Source organism: Schistocerca gregaria, chromosome 6 (genome assembly GCF_023897955.1).
Source record: "Schistocerca gregaria isolate iqSchGreg1 chromosome 6, iqSchGreg1.2, whole genome shotgun sequence".
Taxonomy (NCBI): Eukaryota; Metazoa; Arthropoda; class Insecta; order Orthoptera; family Acrididae; genus Schistocerca; species Schistocerca gregaria.
Window position 1 is genome coordinate 551,550,705 of NC_064925.1, and position 20,025 is coordinate 551,570,729.

The 20,025-nt window shown below is 43.9% G+C and overlaps 1 protein-coding gene across 1 annotated transcript in view; it reads left to right on the plus strand.

The window, feature by feature from the left end:
• LOC126278988 (minichromosome maintenance domain-containing protein 2-like) overlaps positions 1 to 20,025 on the plus strand; it is a 247,361-nt gene that overhangs the window by 224,985 nt on the left and 2,351 nt on the right. Inside the window, exons 7-8 of the mRNA XM_049979294.1 lie at positions 19,149 to 19,276; positions 19,353 to 19,536. Of these exons, the coding sequence (XP_049835251.1) occupies positions 19,149 to 19,276; positions 19,353 to 19,536 (312 nt within the window). The remainder of the gene's footprint in view (positions 1 to 19,148; positions 19,277 to 19,352; positions 19,537 to 20,025) is intronic.

Genomic DNA, 20,025 nt, shown 5'->3' on the forward strand with positions numbered 1-20,025 from the left:
TCAGATCCATTTTTCAGTGACACTAAGCACTGGACTTGTTTCTAGGAACAGTCTGAATCCTCTGTTGATGCAGAAGCAAACTTGTCAACTGCCAACAAACATGTATTTCTTTGAGGTTGTCTGGATAATTCATACAAAAAGAGGATACAGTTGTCAGAGAGGTGCCCCTATAGCACAAAGTATTCTTGAGCGGACTTGCACACCAACTAATATTGTAGCATCTACAGCAGCTCTCATTGTTCAGTCTATGTCAGGACTTACAACAACAAGCAGCTCCGTACTGAAGATAGAAGCTTATTGCGTGTTTGGCAAGCAGTGCTGTCACTGGGCACAAGTTTGTGAGAAGGTGAAAGGTGTTCGTGACTCCCTCAGTAGTTTGAGCTCCATCGACAGGTGTCTTTGCCTCAGCCAGGGTCACACTGTAAAAGACTGTAGAGAAAAAGAAACAGCATTTTGTCTCTTTGCAAGAAAGACCATCACAAATAAGTCAGCAGCTGTTTGAAACATCTTCTTTGGCTACTCTTGCTGAACTTAGTTCAGTCAGCAGTGTAAATACTAGATGTTTAGGACTCGCTTAACTCCAAACAGCCCATGTGTATGTAATAGGGCCCACAGGTACAAGCAGACTTGCAAGCTGTGCTTTAGATAGTGGCAGCCAATTTAGCTTTGTAAGCAGTTCACTGTTTGACAATTAAAAACTGTAAATCGTTACGAATCACCCACTGGCTATTGATGCCTTTGAGTCTTCAATCCCTATGTCACACTCATATTGGCTGGTCCACCTAAGATTGACAAGCCCACGGAACAATACTTATGTTACAGTTACCACATTTTTGAGTTTCCAGTTCTTTTTGTGACATCTCTTAGCACCTCAAGAATTCAACTTACAGCTGGCTGTTCATGCAGAAGAATATGATGCTCTCCCCATTTAACTGATAATTGGGTCACTATTGGAAAATTATTTATTGCATTGTGCCAATATGTATCCCTCCCCATCACTTGCTTATTGCCTTTGAAATTGAGATGGATCATTAACAGAAGCCACCAAAAGATTTCTACAATCAAGCCATTGTTAATCTCATTAACTTACTGTTCAATCAAGCATTTGACAACACAGTCCAAAGCTTCTGGGATTTAGAGACAGTAGGAATATGCAACAACCAGGACTGATCAAAACATTTTTCTACTCTTCAATGAGTTTGAAAGTTTTGGCACTTCACGAGGAATTCCACACTTCCTATTGTATTGACGATCAGCAGAGAATAGTCCATCTCCCACATCAGTTGAACCACTATGGTAAGCATAGTGCCTGCCAACATTCAAATGGTGCAACCCCCAACTATCACTTGGTCTGCCTGTGCATGGACAGCTCTATAGCAGTGACACTTGAAGGGAATGATATCTTTATAAGGACATACATGGGCTTCCAGGCCCGCAATTGTTAATGTATTCAATGTGTGTACACCGCTTACGTTGTGTTTTTGTTGATGTCACTCCCTGACCCTCACTATTTGCATGTATTCTTATTGAGGTCATTCTTTGACCCTATAAATTTGCATTCCTTTTACAGTTGTGTGTTTCCTTCTGTTCCTAGTTAGAACCTAAGTGGTGCTGGGCAGGGGTAGATTTTTCATGAGTTTCAAATTTCTTGGTTTTTCTACGATTCAGCTCCCCCATGCAGCCTTTACTCAAGCCGCTTCTGCAACAATAGCAAGTGCATACTGTTGTGTTGAATTTGTTGTTGGCTACATTAATGCAGACTCCACCACCAATTGTTCATTAGCTCTCATTCCCATCCTATGATGAATCTGCGGGAGACTGGGACCCTTAGGAGAAGCAGCTTCGCCAGAGCTTCACAGCATTCTGAGTGGTTTACAAGGAGGTCTGTAAGGGTCTTATATTATCGAGGGTACTCCTCATTTGTAACACTTATGTAACAGTTAGTTCCTCTGCAGGAACCAGCATTGTGCTCTTTTCAAGATATGTTTAGTTTGCTGTCGTGCTATCATCGCAAGCATATGCATATGATCACTGCACACATGGAATTCTACCAATATAACAAACAGCTGCAGCAGTTGTATTGCACTTGAGCTGCCGAACTTCATGGCTTCAGTTGTAAGAGTATGGTATTAGGAGCCTTATGTAGAGCCATCATTGCAACAGTATATTGATCTCTTACCCTCAATGGACATCGATATTCATACTGTTTCATTGTTGTGTTTGCTGTCATCTGGAGGCCGGAACAAACTTTTCATTGAAGTGTGGGTGATGGATCAGCCATTAATCTTACAAGTCGATATATGGGCTACTATGACCCTACTCAACTCATAGACATACACCAGACATGGGTCTCCACCTGTGGCACTTGTTGAGCACCAATTTATAAGCAATAACAGCAGATTCCTGTTCTTGGTCAATTCACAGCAACATAGTTTACAATTCAGTTGCATGTTCCGTTAAGTACTTGGTGGTGAACGATGCAAGAACTGAAAATTTGTTTGGGCTACATGTCTTTATTAATTTTGATTGTTCTATTGTGGATGTATTGCATCTAATATACAATCAAGTTCCGTATCATTTATGATTTTTCAGATGTTTTCACTCCAGGGTTAGATTGTGCAGCCGGCCGTTGTGGCTGAGTGGTTCTAGGCACTTGAGTCTGGAACCGTGCGACCGTTACAGTCGCAGGTTCGAATCCTGCAACAGGCATGGATGTGTGTGATGTCCTTAGGTTAGTTAGGTTTAAGTAGTTCTAAGTTCTAGGGGACAGATGACCTCAGATGTTAGGTCCCATAGTGCTCAGAACCATTTGAACGATTTAGATTGTGCAAACAATTTCGCAGCACATATTGCACTCAAACCCTTTGCTTGCCATTGCTTTTTTTTTTTTTTTTTCTTTGGGCACGGTCGGTAGCTTTACAAGACCAGGTTAAGATGGAGCTGGATCGCATAACAACATTCAGAGTGATTAGATTGATTTCTTCAATTGAATGGGCTGTACCCTTAGCGACTGTCACAATGCTGTCTGGTCAGCTTCAACTCTATGGTGACTTCAAGGTCACTTGTAATGCACACCTGCCACAGATACTTACCCCTTCTTGCCTGCAGGAGCTGCTCAAAAAACTGACTGAGTTTATTCTTTTCAAAAATCAATTTGGCGAAAGCCTACCTTAAAATTCTGTTGGACAAAGCATCCGAACAGTTGCTTACAAAATGGTAATTAAATCGAAACCCTCAGCAGCTGACAGGTGTCGATATACAACAATGGGGACAGCTGAAAATGTGTGTCCCGACCGGGACTCACCTGTGTTCTCCTGCTTACATGGCAGACACTCTACCTATCTGAGCCACTGAGGGCACAGAGGATAGTGCGACTGCAGGAACGTATCCGTTGCATGCCTCCTGCGAGACCCACATTCCCAATTGTCCACAACTTGCTACATTTGTAGTACTCCTAATAGGTATTTGCCCAATCACTCATTACTTGCACCATCTAAGCTGAAGAATCCCATAAGAGTTTGGGCAAAGTGTGTGCTTTCGCACAGAAGGTCAATGGCTGGGTAGCCTTAAACTATATGAAGATGGTATCTGTTCCCAAAAGAACGATACCATTGATGACCATGCAGCTTCTTTAGAATGAAATGATAATTAAATTGAAACCCTCAGCTACCGACAGGTGTTGTTGATATACAATAATGGGCACAGCTGAAAATGTGTGCCCTGACGGGTTATCAATGGTATCTGTTCTTTCAGGAATAGATACCATCTTCATACAGCTGCTTATTGTTAATAAACCTTTCAGCCTCTATCAGTATCAATAGCTAATGCTTGGGGTCGCTAGTGCACCTGCTACCTTCCAACACAGCAATTTACCCTAATTGCATCAGTTATCTTTACGTTATCATTGTGACAGGTACTACCACACAGGATCACCTACACAACTTCCGTTCTTTGTGTACTGTTCTACAGCCAGCAGGCCTCAAATGTCATCTCACCAAGTCTTAACTTTTTCCAGACTTCCATTGTTTATTTTGATCAAGAAATTTCCTGGCAGGTCGTGTGCCCCATGGAACAGCTTGTTACCCTCATTACTGCGTTTTCCTGACCATCTAATCTATGAGAACTTCGGGCATTCCTTGGCAAAGTGGCATACTATTGCATGTTTCTTCCAAGAGCAGCTGCTATCACCCTCTGCTTGCACGTGTTGCTTTGGAAGTGTGCTTCTTTTGTTTGGTCTACAGCTCATGGGCTTAAGTATAGTCTCTGTTTCACACCGTGTCTTGCAGCACTTGATCCTGGCTCATTGCCATTCAGATTGACTCTGAGCAGCCTATTATTGCCTTTGCACTGAAAACATTCATCTAAGCTCAGCAACTTTATTCACAGGTTAAAAAAGAAACTCTTGCTATTTTCTATGCCTTAAAAAATTTCATGTGTTCTTGTGTACTACAAAATTTCATCACTGACCATAAAGCCCTTGTTTTCACTGTTCAGCCCACTGGCATCCTTACCTGATAAAGCTGCTCATCATCTTCAGCTTTGGGCTCTCATATGCACCCCACATCAAGACATGCGAATGTGGACTCCCATGGGACCTAACCCCTTCATTCAACAAGCAGGATACGAAGGCAATGCACACAGTTGGTGGCTTCTCCATCGCCAGTTTCCATGTTGACTGTGCATGGTGGCGGACCCCCCCTGCAGGTCCAGGGATTAGAATAGGCCCAAGGTATTCCTGCCTGCCATATGAGGTGACTAACAGGAGTTTCACATGTTTCAGCCTTTATTTGATGGTCCCCTGTAGGGTTTGACCTCCATTCTTCAAAATTTTCTGAAGAGCAAGCCAACTGGGGAAGGGCGCCTTACAAGATGCATCGTGCATTGAGATGTTTAGCCCACTTTCTCGTCGTCACACTGCAGTCCTGCCCATCCTCCATCTCTTGGGTGAGGACACCTTCCTGGGTGTGTTTTCCACCATGCACTATGTGATGTCGATTTCTGCATCGACGATGACCATGGACTTTTTTGTATCTGATATCCAGACAAGTAGCCAGTCCATTGTGATGGGGCTGCATTGTACCCTGTTGGTTGTAACCCCTGACCACACAGGGATCGCTCTGCTGATGCCTGCACCGTTAACTCCCCAAATATGCCAAGGGGTAGATGCACATCCCCCTGGGGCATCGGAAGGACCCCTGGTCGGAGTGGGTGGCATCAGGGCGGGTGACATGCAATGAAGTGTAGTCCATCATCTCTTGCTGGTGAAACACCAACAGTCTCTAAGCAATCACGAGCTCAATTCATCGCACAGAAGTATGACCCCAAATTGTTCCCCTCCCTGGCCACACCATGGAAGGAACATCAGGCTAAGGATGGCAGTGGATCTTATTCACCCCAGTACCTTGTATGTTCGAGAGCTGATGGAGAATCTTTCATGATGATGAAGCCTCAGGTGTTTTTTTAGAGTACACGTTCTGGGAGGTGGAGGGCTTGTCCAAAATGAGATCTGGGTCAGTCTGGATCAAACCAGCATCCTCTGCCCAGTCATGGGAGTTACTTGCTTGTGATAAGCTGGGGGATGTTTCTGTAACCATCATGCCCGATAAGAGCTTAAATATGGTCCAGGGTATCATATTTCACAGAGACCTTCTTTTGCAGTCTGAGGATGAGCTGTGCATATGACATCGTCTGATGCAACCGCTACAACAGTTCTGGCACCATCAGCTCCACCAATGCAGGTCATCTTTCAGAGCCGTAAGACTACACTTGCCCCCTTGATGGTGGGGGGCATTTGCCCCCCTGTTACTCCTGCCCTGGGCCACCTACTTCGGGACCACCACCCCCCCCCCCCCCCCCCCCCCCCGCCGCCCAACCACCAGGGACGTCAGTCCCCACTTCTAAGCCAGAGAAGCATAAGTCTTCTTCGGCTTCTCTTGCTAGGAAGGGGTCCCTTGGGTCACTCCCTCTCTAGGTTTCTTCTAGCGGGAAAGATGACACCCGCCAGTGGCTAAAGAGCCCAAAAGTAGCTGGTCATAGGGCTTCACGCTCATCGTCAGTCCCAGAGACTGAGCCAGTGAAGTCCTCCCAGCCAGGGAAACCCAAGGAGCAGTAAGAGAAATCCAAAAAGAAAACTTGTAACACCAAGGAAATTGCGCTGGCAGCCACACCACCGCTACCTACAAGCTCTGCGGCTGACGATGAGGCGGAGATTTTGGCGTCCGCTGAGGACCTAGATCTCGCCAGACCCTCAGACACGATGAATATAGACTGCCCAGGCATTAAATCAGTGGCAGCAGGTGACTCTGAGGCGTACACTGCCTCGCTGAATGTTCCATGCCTTCCCAGTCTCACGATGTAATCCTCCAGTGGAATTGCGGTGGTTTTTTCCACCGCCTGGCTGAGCTATGGCAACTGTTAAGCTTTACACTTGCTATCTGCATTGCCCTCCTGGAAACTTGGTTCCTGGCAATGCGATCCCCTGCCATCCGCAGCTGTAAGGGATATTACAGGAACCGTAGTAACTATAATCGAGTGTCAAGTGGAGTTTGTGTTTATGTCCTAAACTCGGTCTGTAGAGAACATGTGCCCCTTCTAACCCCTCTTGAAGCTGTCGCTATCAAAATAAGGACGACACAGATAATAACTGTCTGCAATGTATATCTTCCTCCAGATGGTGCAATACCCCTGAATGTATTAGCTGTACTGATTGATCAACTCCCTAAACCTATCCTACTTCTGGGAAATTTTAATGCCCATAACCCCCTGTTAGGTTAGAAAATTTAAAAAGGGAAATGGATAGGTTAAAGTTAGATATAGTGGGAATTAGTGAAGTTCGGTAGCAGGAGAAACTAGACTTTTGGTCAGGTGAATACAGGGTTATAAATACATAATCAAATAGGGCTAATGCAGGAGTAGGTTTAATAATGAATAAAAATATAGGGGTACAGGTAAGCTACTACAAACAGCATAGTGAACGCATTATTGTGGCCAAGATAGACACGAAGCCTACACCTACTACAGTAGTACAAGTTCATATGCCAACTAGCTCTGCAGATGATGAAGAAATTGATGAAATGTATGATGAGATAAAAGAAAGTATTAAGATAGTGAATTCGAGTGTAGGAAAAGTGAGAGAAGGATACATAGTAGGTGAGTATGGATTGGGGGTAAGAAATGAAAGAGGAAGCCGTCTGGTAGAATTTTGCACAGAGCATAACTTAATCATAGCTAATACTTGGTTCAAGAACCATGAAAGAAGGTTGTATACATGGAAGAATCCCGGAGATACTAAAATGTATCAGATAGATTATATAATGGTAAGACAGAGATTTCGGAACCAGGTTTTAAATTGTAAGACATTTCCAGGGGCAGATGTGGACTCTGATCACAATCTATTGGTTATGAACTGTAGATTAAAACTGAAGAAACTGCAAAAAGGTGAGAATTTAAGGAGATGGGATCTGGATAAACTGACTAAACCAGAGGTTGTACAGTGTTTCAGGAAGAGTATAAGGGAACAATTGACAGCAGTGGAGGAAAGAAGTACAGTAGAAGAAGAATGGGTAGCTCTGAGGGATGAAGTAGTGAAGGCAGCAGAGGATCAAGTGGGTAAAACGATTAGGGCTAGTAGAAATCCTTGGGTAACAGAAGAAATATTGAATTTAATTGATGAAAGGAGGAAACATAAAAATGCAGTAAATGAAGCAGGCAAAAAGGAATACAAACGTCTCAAAAATGAGATCGACAGGAAGTGCAAAATGGCTAAGCGGGCATGGCTAGAGGACAAATGTAAGGTTTATCTCACTAGGGGTAAGATAGATACTGCCTACAGGAAAATTAAAGAGACCTTTGGAGAAAAGAGAACCACTTGTATGATTATCAAGAGCTCAGATGGAAACCCAGTCCTAACCAAAGAAGGGAAGGCAGAAAGGTGGAAGGAGTATATAGAGGGTCTATACAAGGGCGATGTACTTGAGGACAATATTGTAGAAATGGAAGAGAATGTAGATGAAGATGAAATGGGAGATATGATACTGCGTGAAGAGTTTGACAGAGCACTTAAAGACCTGAGCTGTAACAAGTTCCCGGGAGTAGACAACATTCCATTAGAACTACTGACGGCCTTGAGAGAGCCAGTCCTGACAAAACTCTACTATCTGGTGAGCAAGATGTATGAGACAGGCGAAATACCCTCAGACTACAAGAAGAATACAATAATTCCAATCCCAAAGAAAGCAGGTGTTGACAGATGTGAAAATTACCGAACTATCAGTTTAATAAGTCACAGCTGCAAAATACTTACGTGAATTCTTTACAGATGAATGGAAAAACTGGTAGAAGCCAACCTTGGAGAAGATCAGTTTAGATTCCGTAGAAATATTGGATCACGTGAGGCAATACTGACCTTACGACTTATCTTAGAAGAAAGATTAAGGCAAGGCTAACCTACGTTTCTAGCATTTGTAGACTTAGAGAAAGCTTTTGACAATGTTGACTGGAATACTCTCTTCCAAATTCTAAAGGAGGCAGGGGTAAAATACGGGGAGCGTAAGGCTGTTTACAATTTGTACCGAAACCAGATAGCAGGTATAAGAGTCGAGGGGCATGAAAGGGAAGCAGTGGTTGGGAAGGGAGTGAGACAGGGTTGTAGTCTCTCCCCAATGTTATTCAATCTGTATATTGAGCAAGCAGTAAAGGAAACAAAAGAAAAATTCGGAGTAGGTATTAAAATCCATGGAGAAGAAATAAAAACTTTGAGGTTCGCTGATGACATTGTAATTCTGTCAGAGACAGTAAAGGACTTGGAAGAGCCGTTGAATGGAATGGACAGTGTCTTGAAAGGAGGATATAAGATGAACATCAACAAAAGCAAAACGAGGATAATGGTATGTAGTCAAATTAAGTCAGATGATTCTGAGGGAATTAGATTAGGAAATGAGACACTTAAAGTAGTAAAGGAGTTTTGCTATTTGGGGAGCAAAATAACTGATGATGGTCAAAGTAGAGAAGATGTAAAATATAGACTGGCAATGGCAAGGAAAGCATTTGTGAAGAAGAGAAATTTGTGAACATCAAGTACAGATTTAAGTATCAGTAAGTCGTTTCTGAAACTATTTGTATGGAGTGTAGCCATGTATGGAAGTGAAACATGGACGATAAATAGTTTAGACAAGAAGAGAATAGAAGCTTTCGAAATGTGGTGCTACATTAGAATGCTGAAGATTAGATGGGTAGATCATATAACTAATGAGGAGTTATTGAATAGAATTGGGGAGAAGAGGAGTTTGTGGCACAACTTGACGAGAAGAAGGGTTGGTTGGTAGGACATGTTCTAAGGCATCAAGGGATCACAAATTTAGCATTGGAGGGCAACTTGGAGGGTAAAAATCGTAGAGGGAGACCAAGAGATGAATACACTAAGCAGATTCAGAAGGATGTAGGTTGCAGTAGGTACTGGGAGATGAAGTAACTTGCACAGGATAGGGTAGCATGGAGAGCTGCATCAAACCTGTCTCAGGACTGAAGACCACAACAACAACAACAACAACAACAACAACCCCTTGTGGGGTGGAACCATGCGAACTGGCTGAGGCAGAGATGTCGAAAATTTGACCTGTGCCTCTTAAATACTGTGGTCACCACACATTTCATTCTGGCTCATGGTAGTTACTTGGCCATTGATTTATCAATTTGCAGCCCACGATTTCTCCCATCCACTGGAGAGCACATGATGACCTGTGTGGTAGTGACCACTTCCCTATCTTCCTGTCCCTGCCCCAGTGTCAGGCACACTGACACCTGCCCAGATGGGCTTTGAACCAGGCGGACTGGGGAACTTTCACCTCTGCTGTCACTTCTGAATCTCCCCCACACGGCAATGTGGTGGTTGAGCAGGTGACTAGCACAATTGTTTCTGCTGCAGAAAATGTGATCCCTCGCTCTTTAGGGTGCCTGAGGCATAAGACAGTCCCTTGGTGGTCACTGGAAGTCACTGAAGCAATTAAGGAGTGTCGGCGAGCTCTACAGTGGCATAAGCAGCACCCTTACCTGAAACACCTCATAGCCTTTACACGGCTCCGTGCCCATGTTCGCTACCTTATCAAATAACAGAAGAAGGAGTGTTGGGAGATACACGTCTCCACCAATGGGTGCTACATGTCACCATCCCAAGTCTGGGCAAAGGTCAACTGTCTTTTCGGGTATCAGGCCCCAGCAGCTATACCCGGTGTTACCATAAATGGCGAGTTATGTACCGATGCAAACGCGATTGCCGAGCACTTTGCTCATGCCTCTGCGTCTGAGAATTACCCCCAGCCTTTCGCACAGTCAGACGGCAGCTGGAAGGGAACGTCATCTCATTCACTACACACTGCAGTGAATCCTATAACGCCCCATTTACAGAGTGGGAGCTCCTCAGTGCCCTTGCACATTGCCCCGACACAGCTCCTGGGCCTGATCGCATCCACAGCCAGATGATTAAACATATCTCATCTGACTACAAGCGACATCTTCTCGTCATCTTCAACTGGATCTGGTGTGATGGCGTCTTTCCATCACAATGGCAGGAGGAACACCATCATTCTGGTGCTCAAACCCGGTAAAAACCTGCTTGATGTGGATAATAGCTATAGGCCCATCAGCCTCACCAACGTTCTTTGTAAGCTACTGGAACGTATGGTATGTCGCCTGTTGGGTTGGGTCCTGGAGTCACGTGGCTTGCTGGCTCCATCTCAGGGCGGCTTCCGCCAGGGACGCTCTAACACTGTTAATCTTGTGTCCATCGAGTATGCCATCCGAACAGCCTTTTCCAGACAGCAACACCTGAATGCCCCTTTTTTTTACTTATGTAAAGCATACGACACAACTTGGTGACATCATATCCTTGCCACATTGTATGAGTGGGGTCTCCAGGGACCACTCCCAATTTTTATCCAAAACTTCCTGTCGCTCTGTACTTTCCATGTCCAAGCTGGTGATTCCCACAGTTCCATCCATATCCAGTAGAATGGAGTCCCACAGAGCTCTGTATTGAGCGTGTCTCTATTTTTAGTGGCCATTAACGATCTAGCAGCAGCTATTGGGCCCTCCGTCTCACCTTCCCTGTATGCAGATGACTTCTGCATTTTGTACTGCTGCTCCAATACTGTTGTTGCTGAGTGTCACCTCCAGGGAGCTATCCACAAGGTGCAGTCATGGCCTCTAGCCTACAGCTTCCAGTTTTCAGCCGCAAAGTCGCATGTCATGCACTTCTGTCGGGGTCGTACCATTCATCCAGAACCCGCACTTTACCTTAATGACGATCCACTCACTGTAGTGGAGACATATCAATTCCTAGGACTAGTTCTTGACGCTCAGTTGACTTGGCTCCCTCATCATTGTCAGCTTAAGCAGAAGTGCTGGCAGCACCTCAATGCCCTCCATTGCGTGAGAAACACCAATTGGTGGTGCCGATCACTGTACGCTGCTGCAGCTCTACAGAGCCCTTGTCCAATCCCGAATTGACTATGGGAGTGAGGTTTATGGTTTGGCAGCGCCTTCAGCATTGCATTTACTCAACCCTGTGTACCACTGTGGGGTTCGATTAGCGACAGGAGCTTTTAGGACGAGTCAGGTGACTGGTGAAGGCTAGTGTTCCTCCACTGCAGATCAGATGTGCGCAACTGCTCGCCGCCGGCCGCGGTGGCCGTGCGGTTCTAGGCGCTGCAGTCTGGAACCGCGGGGCTGCTACGGGCATGGATGTGTGTGATGTCCTTAGGTTACTTAGGTTTAAATAGTTTTAAGTTTTAGGGGACTGATGACCCAAGATGTTAAGTCCCATAGTGCTCAGAGCCATTTGAACCAACTGCTCGCCAGTTACGCAGCACACATTCATAGTTCCTCTGAGCATCCGAATTATCATTTCCTTTTCACTCCTGCAGCAGTCCATCTCCCACATTGGGGCTAATGATTGTGGTTCATGAGTGGTCGCTTCTCTTCAAACTGGAGTCCTTCCCTTTACCACCCCTGCTTGTGGTCCGTTCACATACACGTCCACGGTGCACGCCTTGGCTGCAGCTTCGTCTGGACCTTTTGCATGGCCCTAAGGACTCCGTTAACCCCGCCACCCTCCCCTGTCACTTCCTCTTGATTCTTGGTGTGTTCCGGGGCTCGGAAGTGGTTTACACTGAAGGCTCAATGGCTAATGGTCACGTAGGCTTCACATATGTTCATGGAGGAATTATTGAGCAGCACTCCTTGCCAGATAGATGCAGTGTTTTCACTGCAGAGATGGTGGTCATATCTCGTGCTCTTGAGTACATCCGCTCATGCCCTGGTGAGTAACTTCTCGTTTTCTGACTCATTGAGCAGCCTACAAGGTATCAACCAGTGCTACCCTCGCCACCCTGTGGTTGCATCCATTCAGGAGTCCATCTATGCCCTGGAACAGTCCTGCCATTCCGTGGTGTTCGTGTGGACCCCAGGACACGTCGGAATCCTCGGCAACGAACTTGCCGACAGGCTGGCCAAACAGGTGATGCGGAAACCGGTCCTGGAGATAGGCATCTCCAAAGCTGACCTGCGTTCTGTCTTACACTGCAGGGTTTTCCAGCTTTGGGAGATGGAATGGCATGACAGTGTGCACAACAAACTGCATGTCATTAAGGAGACTATGAATGTATGGAAGTCTTCCATGCAGGCCTCTCGCAGGGAATCAGTTGTCCTCTGCCAGCTCCACATTGGCCATTCATGGCTAACGCCAGGGTTACCTAGTCCATAGTGAGGACCGACCTCAGTGTCACTGTGGCTCCCAAATGACAGTTGTCCACCTCTTGCTGGACTGCCCATTTTTAGCCGCTCTGCGGCAGACTTTTAACTTTCCCAGCACCCTGCATTCACTGTTGGGCAACAATGCCTCCACAGCAGCTTTAGGTTTACATTTTTCCGTCAGGGTGGGTTTTATACATCTATGTAGTTTTTAGCGCATGCCCTTTGTCCCTCTGTGTCTTCCGCTCTAGTGCTTTTAGGGTAGAGGTTTTAATGTGTTGCAGAATAGCTGGCTTTCCCTTTTTATTCTCGTGGTTGGCCAGCCATTGTAATCTGCTTTCATGTTTTACTCTCTTCTGTTTATAGTGTCTCTCTGTTGTTTTCTTGTCCTCTTTTGTTCCTTTCAGTGTTCGTTGCCTTCCCTTCGTTCTTGTGACTTTTCCTTTCTTTCCGTTTTGTGTCATATGTTTAGTCCATTTTATTCTCACACTTTTGGCATTGTTTTATTAGAAACAAGGAACTGATGATCTCGTAGTTTGGTCCTTTCTCCCACCTTTAAACCAATCAACCAACCATAGTGGCGGTTCTGGTGCTTTGGCAGGTCATATGCAGGATGCAACTCGGGTAGTCCAATTGTCTGCAGAAGCAGATATTGGACCTGCTTCAGAATTATGAGGGTGTGGTTTGATACTATGGTGGAAAAGTAAGAACAAATGTCTTTTTCATAGACAACTAACCCTTACTTCTTGACATTGTTTCCTTTAAGGGATATATACCTGTGTCCAGCAGTCCTTCACCTTTTTTCATCTCACTAGAAAAAAATTGTTCTGTCAAACTCCACAAACTACTCATTGACTGCAACTATCACTTCCTCATTTGATGAAATTGCTTCGTAGCAAGTCAAAGTTTCAGTTTAGAGAACATGAAGAAGTTGCTAGGGGCTAAGTCTGGAGAACTGTGTGAATGAGAAACCAATTCAAAGGCCAATTCATGCATTTTCACCATTGTTATTACTGGTGTATGGAATGGTGCTATATCTTGATGAAGACACACGCGAGACAGATCCACTCTTGATCCACTTTCAATCGATTCAAGTTTCAAACAATCCAGCAATGAAGCCTATTAGGGTCCAGTCATGGTTCCGCCTTTTACCAAGTAATCTATGGGGATTATTCCTTGGGAATCCCAAAAAAAGTGGCCGTCACCCTACCAGCTGATAAAATGATTTTTGTGTTCTTCAGTGCTCTTTCACCAGATCTTGTCAATTGTTTTTAACCACCATTTTGACTCTGGTGTGTAATGATGGAACCAGGTGTCATCAACAGTGTAAGCGTACAAGCTGTGGCAGGAGTTCAGAGCGGCAGTTTCCCACCGCAGAGCACATGGCTAGTAGTTACTAAGGAGCCATGGTGAGTGGCTAGTGATTATGTGGCCTTGGAAAAACCCGAGTGGGAGTGTATGGCTATGTCTGTGTGCTTGTAGCAATTTATATGCCAGTGAGTAGAGAGAGAGAGAGAGAGAGAGAGAGAGAGAGAGAGAGAGAGAGAGAGAGAGAGAGAGAGAGGGGGGGGGGGGGGGGGGGAGGGAGGGAGGGGGGCAGACCTAAGAGTTACATGGAGGTGCGAGTTGGCACTCATGGACAGAAAAATAAGTAAAACTAAGTTATCTAGACATACCACAAAAATATGTAATAGTTTAAAAGTTATTGTCATCTTCAAAACTGTAAATTTATTAAAGTTCAAAAGCTCATATCACAGCAATGCTTTGGCCGATTAATAGGAACAAAGTGTCTACAGATGCGGCTAGTAGAGGTGCATCGACCAGTCACAGCCAATTTAGCAAAACATGTACCATTTTTGAATGAGACGTCCGAGTATAGGATTTGACTGAGAGAAATTCTGTTTTTGGTAACAAATAAATTTGAAGAGACAAAACTAGAGGCAGCATTCTAAAGTTTAAAGAGTAGATAAGTAATTAAGTATGTATTTTTATTTGCTTATTTATGTTTAGCATTAAAAATCTGGAGAAAGCAAAATCATGCCACAAGAACATTATTTGTGAAAAATTGGTGGCAGATACAAAAAATTGACTTTAAATTGTTATTGTCCTGAAAATTTCCATATTTTTCTATATATCATATGTGTTTTTGTGTTTAGTTTTAGAATATTCATAACCTTTGTCACACATTGTTTTGAGTTACGCAGTCATTTGAAGGGTGCATAGGGTGATCTATGAGGGCAGTTGGTTCTGAGCGATGCGGCACGTCTGGGGTAGTAGTGGGTTGGTAGCCACGTTCAGGGACTAGTATGTATGTAGCAACGTTCAAAAACGATTGAGTGGAGTGCAATATAGTGGTTTAGGACAGCAGACAACAGTGTATTTTGAGAACAGACTGTAGAGTGCTGTGATCATAACATAGGAATTTTCTAGAGAAGTGTTGTAGCGTCAGTTATTAATGGCTGCCTTTATGTAAAATCCCCTCAGACAGCATTTTAAGTGTTTATTAAATATATTGAAGACAAATAAACTACTTTTTCAAATTACAAATCAACATGAGTGACTCAATATTTTAAGTTTCACCACAATACCTGCCGGCATTGTTTTGTTCTATTTTATTTCAACTTAAAAATTGAGTTTACAACAGGTGTGAGCTGGCACCCCTACGATGAGAAACGTAGCCAAACATTTAGACCAGCCACATCTCTGGGCTGCTCAATTAAGCTGAGTGTAACAAATATATATTTTTTTGTGCTATAGCACGTGGGGTCTAGAGCTAATTATTCAAGAGACAGTGCGTAGTGCCCAGTACAGTCGTAACGGTCACGAACTGGCACAAAAAGTCTTGCAGATTGTGACTGGACATCACCCAACATTACGTTGAAATGTTGTTCTGGATGAACTTTTGGGTGACTGGGAGCAATCACGACACCCACCTTACACACAGCTTCTTCATAGTCAATCCTCCAAGCAAGACATTATGCTTTCACTCAGTTGAGATGCCTACAGTCCCAGCAATCTCACGTATTTTTATTCTGTGGGCTTACATGACCATACAATGGATTTTGTCAATCGTTTCCTTTGTGGTAACATAAATTGGACAGCTAATGTGTTTTGATTTGCGTAACAGTCACGTGCTTCAAATGAAAATATTTAATAACACCACAAAACTTTGTTTTCTCCATTTTCAGTGGCAGCTGACACACTGAATAATTCAAACAGCTGTCACCAACGAACTGTATGCTGTACTTTGTTGAAATTCTTTATACAATCCTTGGAATAATCAAGCTTACTAACCATGAAGGCACAACAAAAATGCTCCAGTCTTTAATGGAAAGGTTCACTTCCCAAATTGGGTATCCAGTGGCTTGGCAGTGAGAGGTCCTCCATTTTACAACAGGGTCACTGGGGTATCTCTCACACAAAAAGTGTTGGCACATCACCATGCGTTATGGTCGAGTATCGAACAGGAGGTGGAACTTGTCACGGCCTGCCGCAAGTGTTCTTGTCAGCAGCCGGCACCACACTATGTTTTTTGACCGTGGTCAGTCCTTGCACAGCCTTGGGAAAAAGAGTCAAAATTGATTTTGCTGGTTCTTTTATAATCAGTTTCTGGTTGTTGGCAACTGATGTTTTTTCTAGTTTTCCTTATGTCATTCATTGTCAGTCTGTGACAGTAGACATGACTGTCAAGGTCCTGACGAAAATATTCTCTGTAGAAGGCTTATCCTGCACCCTGGTTTTGGACAATGGGCCTCAGTTTATTGTGCAATCTTTAAAGGACTCTGGTACACACAATGGCATTCACCAAATCAAGGTGCCTCCCTTCCATTGGTAGAAAAACAATAAACTAGAATGCCTCGTCCAAACATTTAAGATGCAGATGCGCAAGTACATAGAAGATTTTCCAGCTAAGGAGGCTCTCACATTTTTTTAAGCTTTCACAGAATGAATCTCCTGCAAGCGATCAGCCGCAGACACTGCTCAACCACCCACACATTACCAGATTCATTGCCATTCACACCCAGCACACCAGTCTGGGCCAGGGTGTATGGACAGTGCTCTCACTGGATTTCAGCTGTTTTCTGTTTTACAAAGCCAGTGCGGTCATCGAGTCTTCATGGTTTGCACCACAGATCAACTTGTGACATGCCACCAGAACCAGTTGCATCCCAGGGTGGGTGCAGGAGCCCCTTCTCGAGCCATCGGTCTGATGCATTGTTTTCTGTTGGTCCTTGCCACTCCAGGGGTTGTGCAGGCTGGGCTGTTACCACCTATCCCAGCAGTCACCACTGACTGCAGATTTGCTTCCTGGACACTGATGGTGAGATGGGTCTGCTGCCTATGTCGCTGGTCCAGTCCAGTGGGCACCATGGGGTCTAGAGACTGCAGGGGTGTGTTTGCACCACTCACTTTCATCATAGGCATCAGACAGATTGGGAACTTCTTCCAACTTTGACTACCAGGCCCAACACCGCCATCGATGTCTCATCAGTTACAACATGTGGACGGCGACACCTGGTCTTTCCCCTTCGTATCGAAGGAGTAGTGCAGTAACTTGCCAGTTATTACACCTACCACCAGGCCATTAGACCACTACGGCAAGCTTAGCACGCACCAGCATTCACACAGTGGACCTGCAACTATCTGAGGCAGCCCAGTCATCGACCACTGTCACCTGGTCCGCCATGCACATGCAGCATTACAGCAGTGGTACCTGAAGAAGAGAGCATCTTCATAAGGACATGCATGAGACTCCAGGCCATTAGCTGTTAATGTTTTCAATACATGTACACTGCTTGCATTGTTTTCTTGATGAGGTCACTCCATGGACAATAGATTTGTATTCCTTTTATGGCCTTACGTTCCCATCTGTTCTAGTTGAAATAAAACTGGAAAAGATACTGCATGGTACATTAATAGAGAGAATAAAAAACAAAAGATAGATAATGTGCATTCTCAGGCAGATCCGATTTTTTCTAAATTTGTATTGACACCTATAAGGTCTCAAGTCAGTCACATATCGCATTTTTCGTACCCTCTTCCTATTCTGTTTAATCTATCTTCTGTGATTATCAGCACTGTCTGAAAAAAGTCAGGTAAGTACTATTGTATAAATTATTCATCTCTTTGCTTTATAGTAGTTGTTACATTAAATATAGTGAGAGAAGTTGGTTTTCCTTGACAAGAGAACTCTGTACCTATTTGAATGGCTGGTCATTAGTTATTTAAGAGCAAAACAAATACACAATCACCAGAAGAAATGCCTTGCTCTATCAAATCGTACCAGTTAAATCAATAATGATAGAATATCTTTTATGTTTGTACAGATTTAAATTTTTTTATAAGTTAGCAACACCACATTTATGTACGGAACAAACAGCCAGATAGTTGACCATTGAAATAAATTGTGGTGTGCTAATATGATCATTAAAATAACAATTATAATGTGGTGGATGTGAAGACAATGATTGACCTGAGACTGAGGCCAGGATGATTATTGGAGGGATGGATATTTTGTAAGGATACCTTCCATCTGCGTAGTTCAGAGAAGCTAGTGGTGAAGGGAAGGATCTAGATGGCTCAGGCTGTGAAGCAACCACTGAAACTGAACATGTGGCAGTCAGGAGCATGTTTTACCACCGGGTGAGTCAACCTTGTTCTTGACTACACTTTAACGACAGCCATACATGCTGGTGGACAGTTGGTTGGTAATCATACAAACAGAAAAAGCTGGGCAGTGTTTGCAGCAGAATTGGTATATGACATGGCTCCTTTTATAGGTGGCTCTTATAGGGTAGGATAAGCCTGTGACAGGACTGTAGTAGGAGATGCTGGATGGGTGGATTTGGCAGGTCTTGCACCTTGGTATACCACAGGCGTATGATGTCTGTGGCAAAGAGTTGTGAGTGGGAGTGACATAAGGATGGATTAGGATGCTGTGTAGGTTTGATGGCTGATGGAACTCTGGTTTAGGAGGGGTGGGAACGATCTCATATAGGAGGTCCCCCATTTCTGGGCAAGATGATAGATAATCAAAGTCCTTGTGAAAGATATGGTTCAGTTGTTCCAGTCTGTGGTGATACTGAGTGATGAAGGGTGCGCTTCTTTGTGGACAATTCTTGTGGGTGATGGGTGGTGGGAGGATTGTGGGTGTGTGACGATATGGTATGGGAAATTGATAGTGGACTGTTCTTTTTTCTGGGGGGGGGGGGGGGGGGGGGGGGGTGAGAGTTGCCAAAGACTGTGTGTGTGTTTGTTGTGTCTACTTGCAACTCGGCATGTTTTCTCAATATTGTTAAGTCCCGACCTGGATTTTCCATTGTTTGATTTTAACTAATGACTGCATCATCTCTAAACAACAGATTCATGGTGAGACAAAAGAGTAATGTTTACTTGATTTGCAGTTTCTGCGGATTGTCTCAACAAAAAATCTAGTTCTTAAAGAAGAAGCCAGACAACTTATATGCAGTTATTTTGTGGCCTGTCGCAGAGTACGACCTGACTGTCTTCCTGTTGGTGCAATAGAAACAATGTACGTATTTATGCTGGACAACTGGACAATGTGCAGCCTGTAGATAAGCCTGACAAACTCTGTCTGTCAATTTCAGCACAGCACTGTCTGAAGGGCACGCAAGATTGTCGATGAAAAGTGAAGTATGCTATGAAGATGTTTTGCCTGTTCTAAGACTCTATGAGGAATCTCTGTATGCAATATTTGGGAACTCTTTTGTATCTCCTCCACCAATTGCAAGGCAAAGTGGACTTACTTCAATGAAATCTTTAATTATGCAGGTAACAAAAATTTTAATTTACTTAGGAAATATATTTTTAAAAGATTAAAAGCTATTTAACAAGCAATATACTCTTTTTAAGTGCTGTGAATGTAACTGTCTACATATGTTTCGTACAACGAACAATTGACTGAATAGTAGAGGCATCGAGTTGTTACCAGGTGCACAAATAAGCTTCGAAACTTCACTAGGTTTTGGATGAATCCTTTTTTTGGGTGAGAGAGAGCGGGGAGGAGGGGGGGGGGGGGGGATTGAGTGCATGGTGTACTTAAGCTAAAAAAAGTATTTGTCTGAAAGCTAGTGAAGTTTTCACTCTTGCTTAAGAGTCTGGTGATGACTCAATGCCTCTACTATTTGGTTCATTGTTACATTTACAAATAAATCATGAGGGTAGTCTGAAAAGTAAGAAACACATTCTTGTAAGGCACAAACAAAAACGATTAGGAATATCGGGAAAAAGTACATTAAAGTACTATTCTTAAGTTTCAAA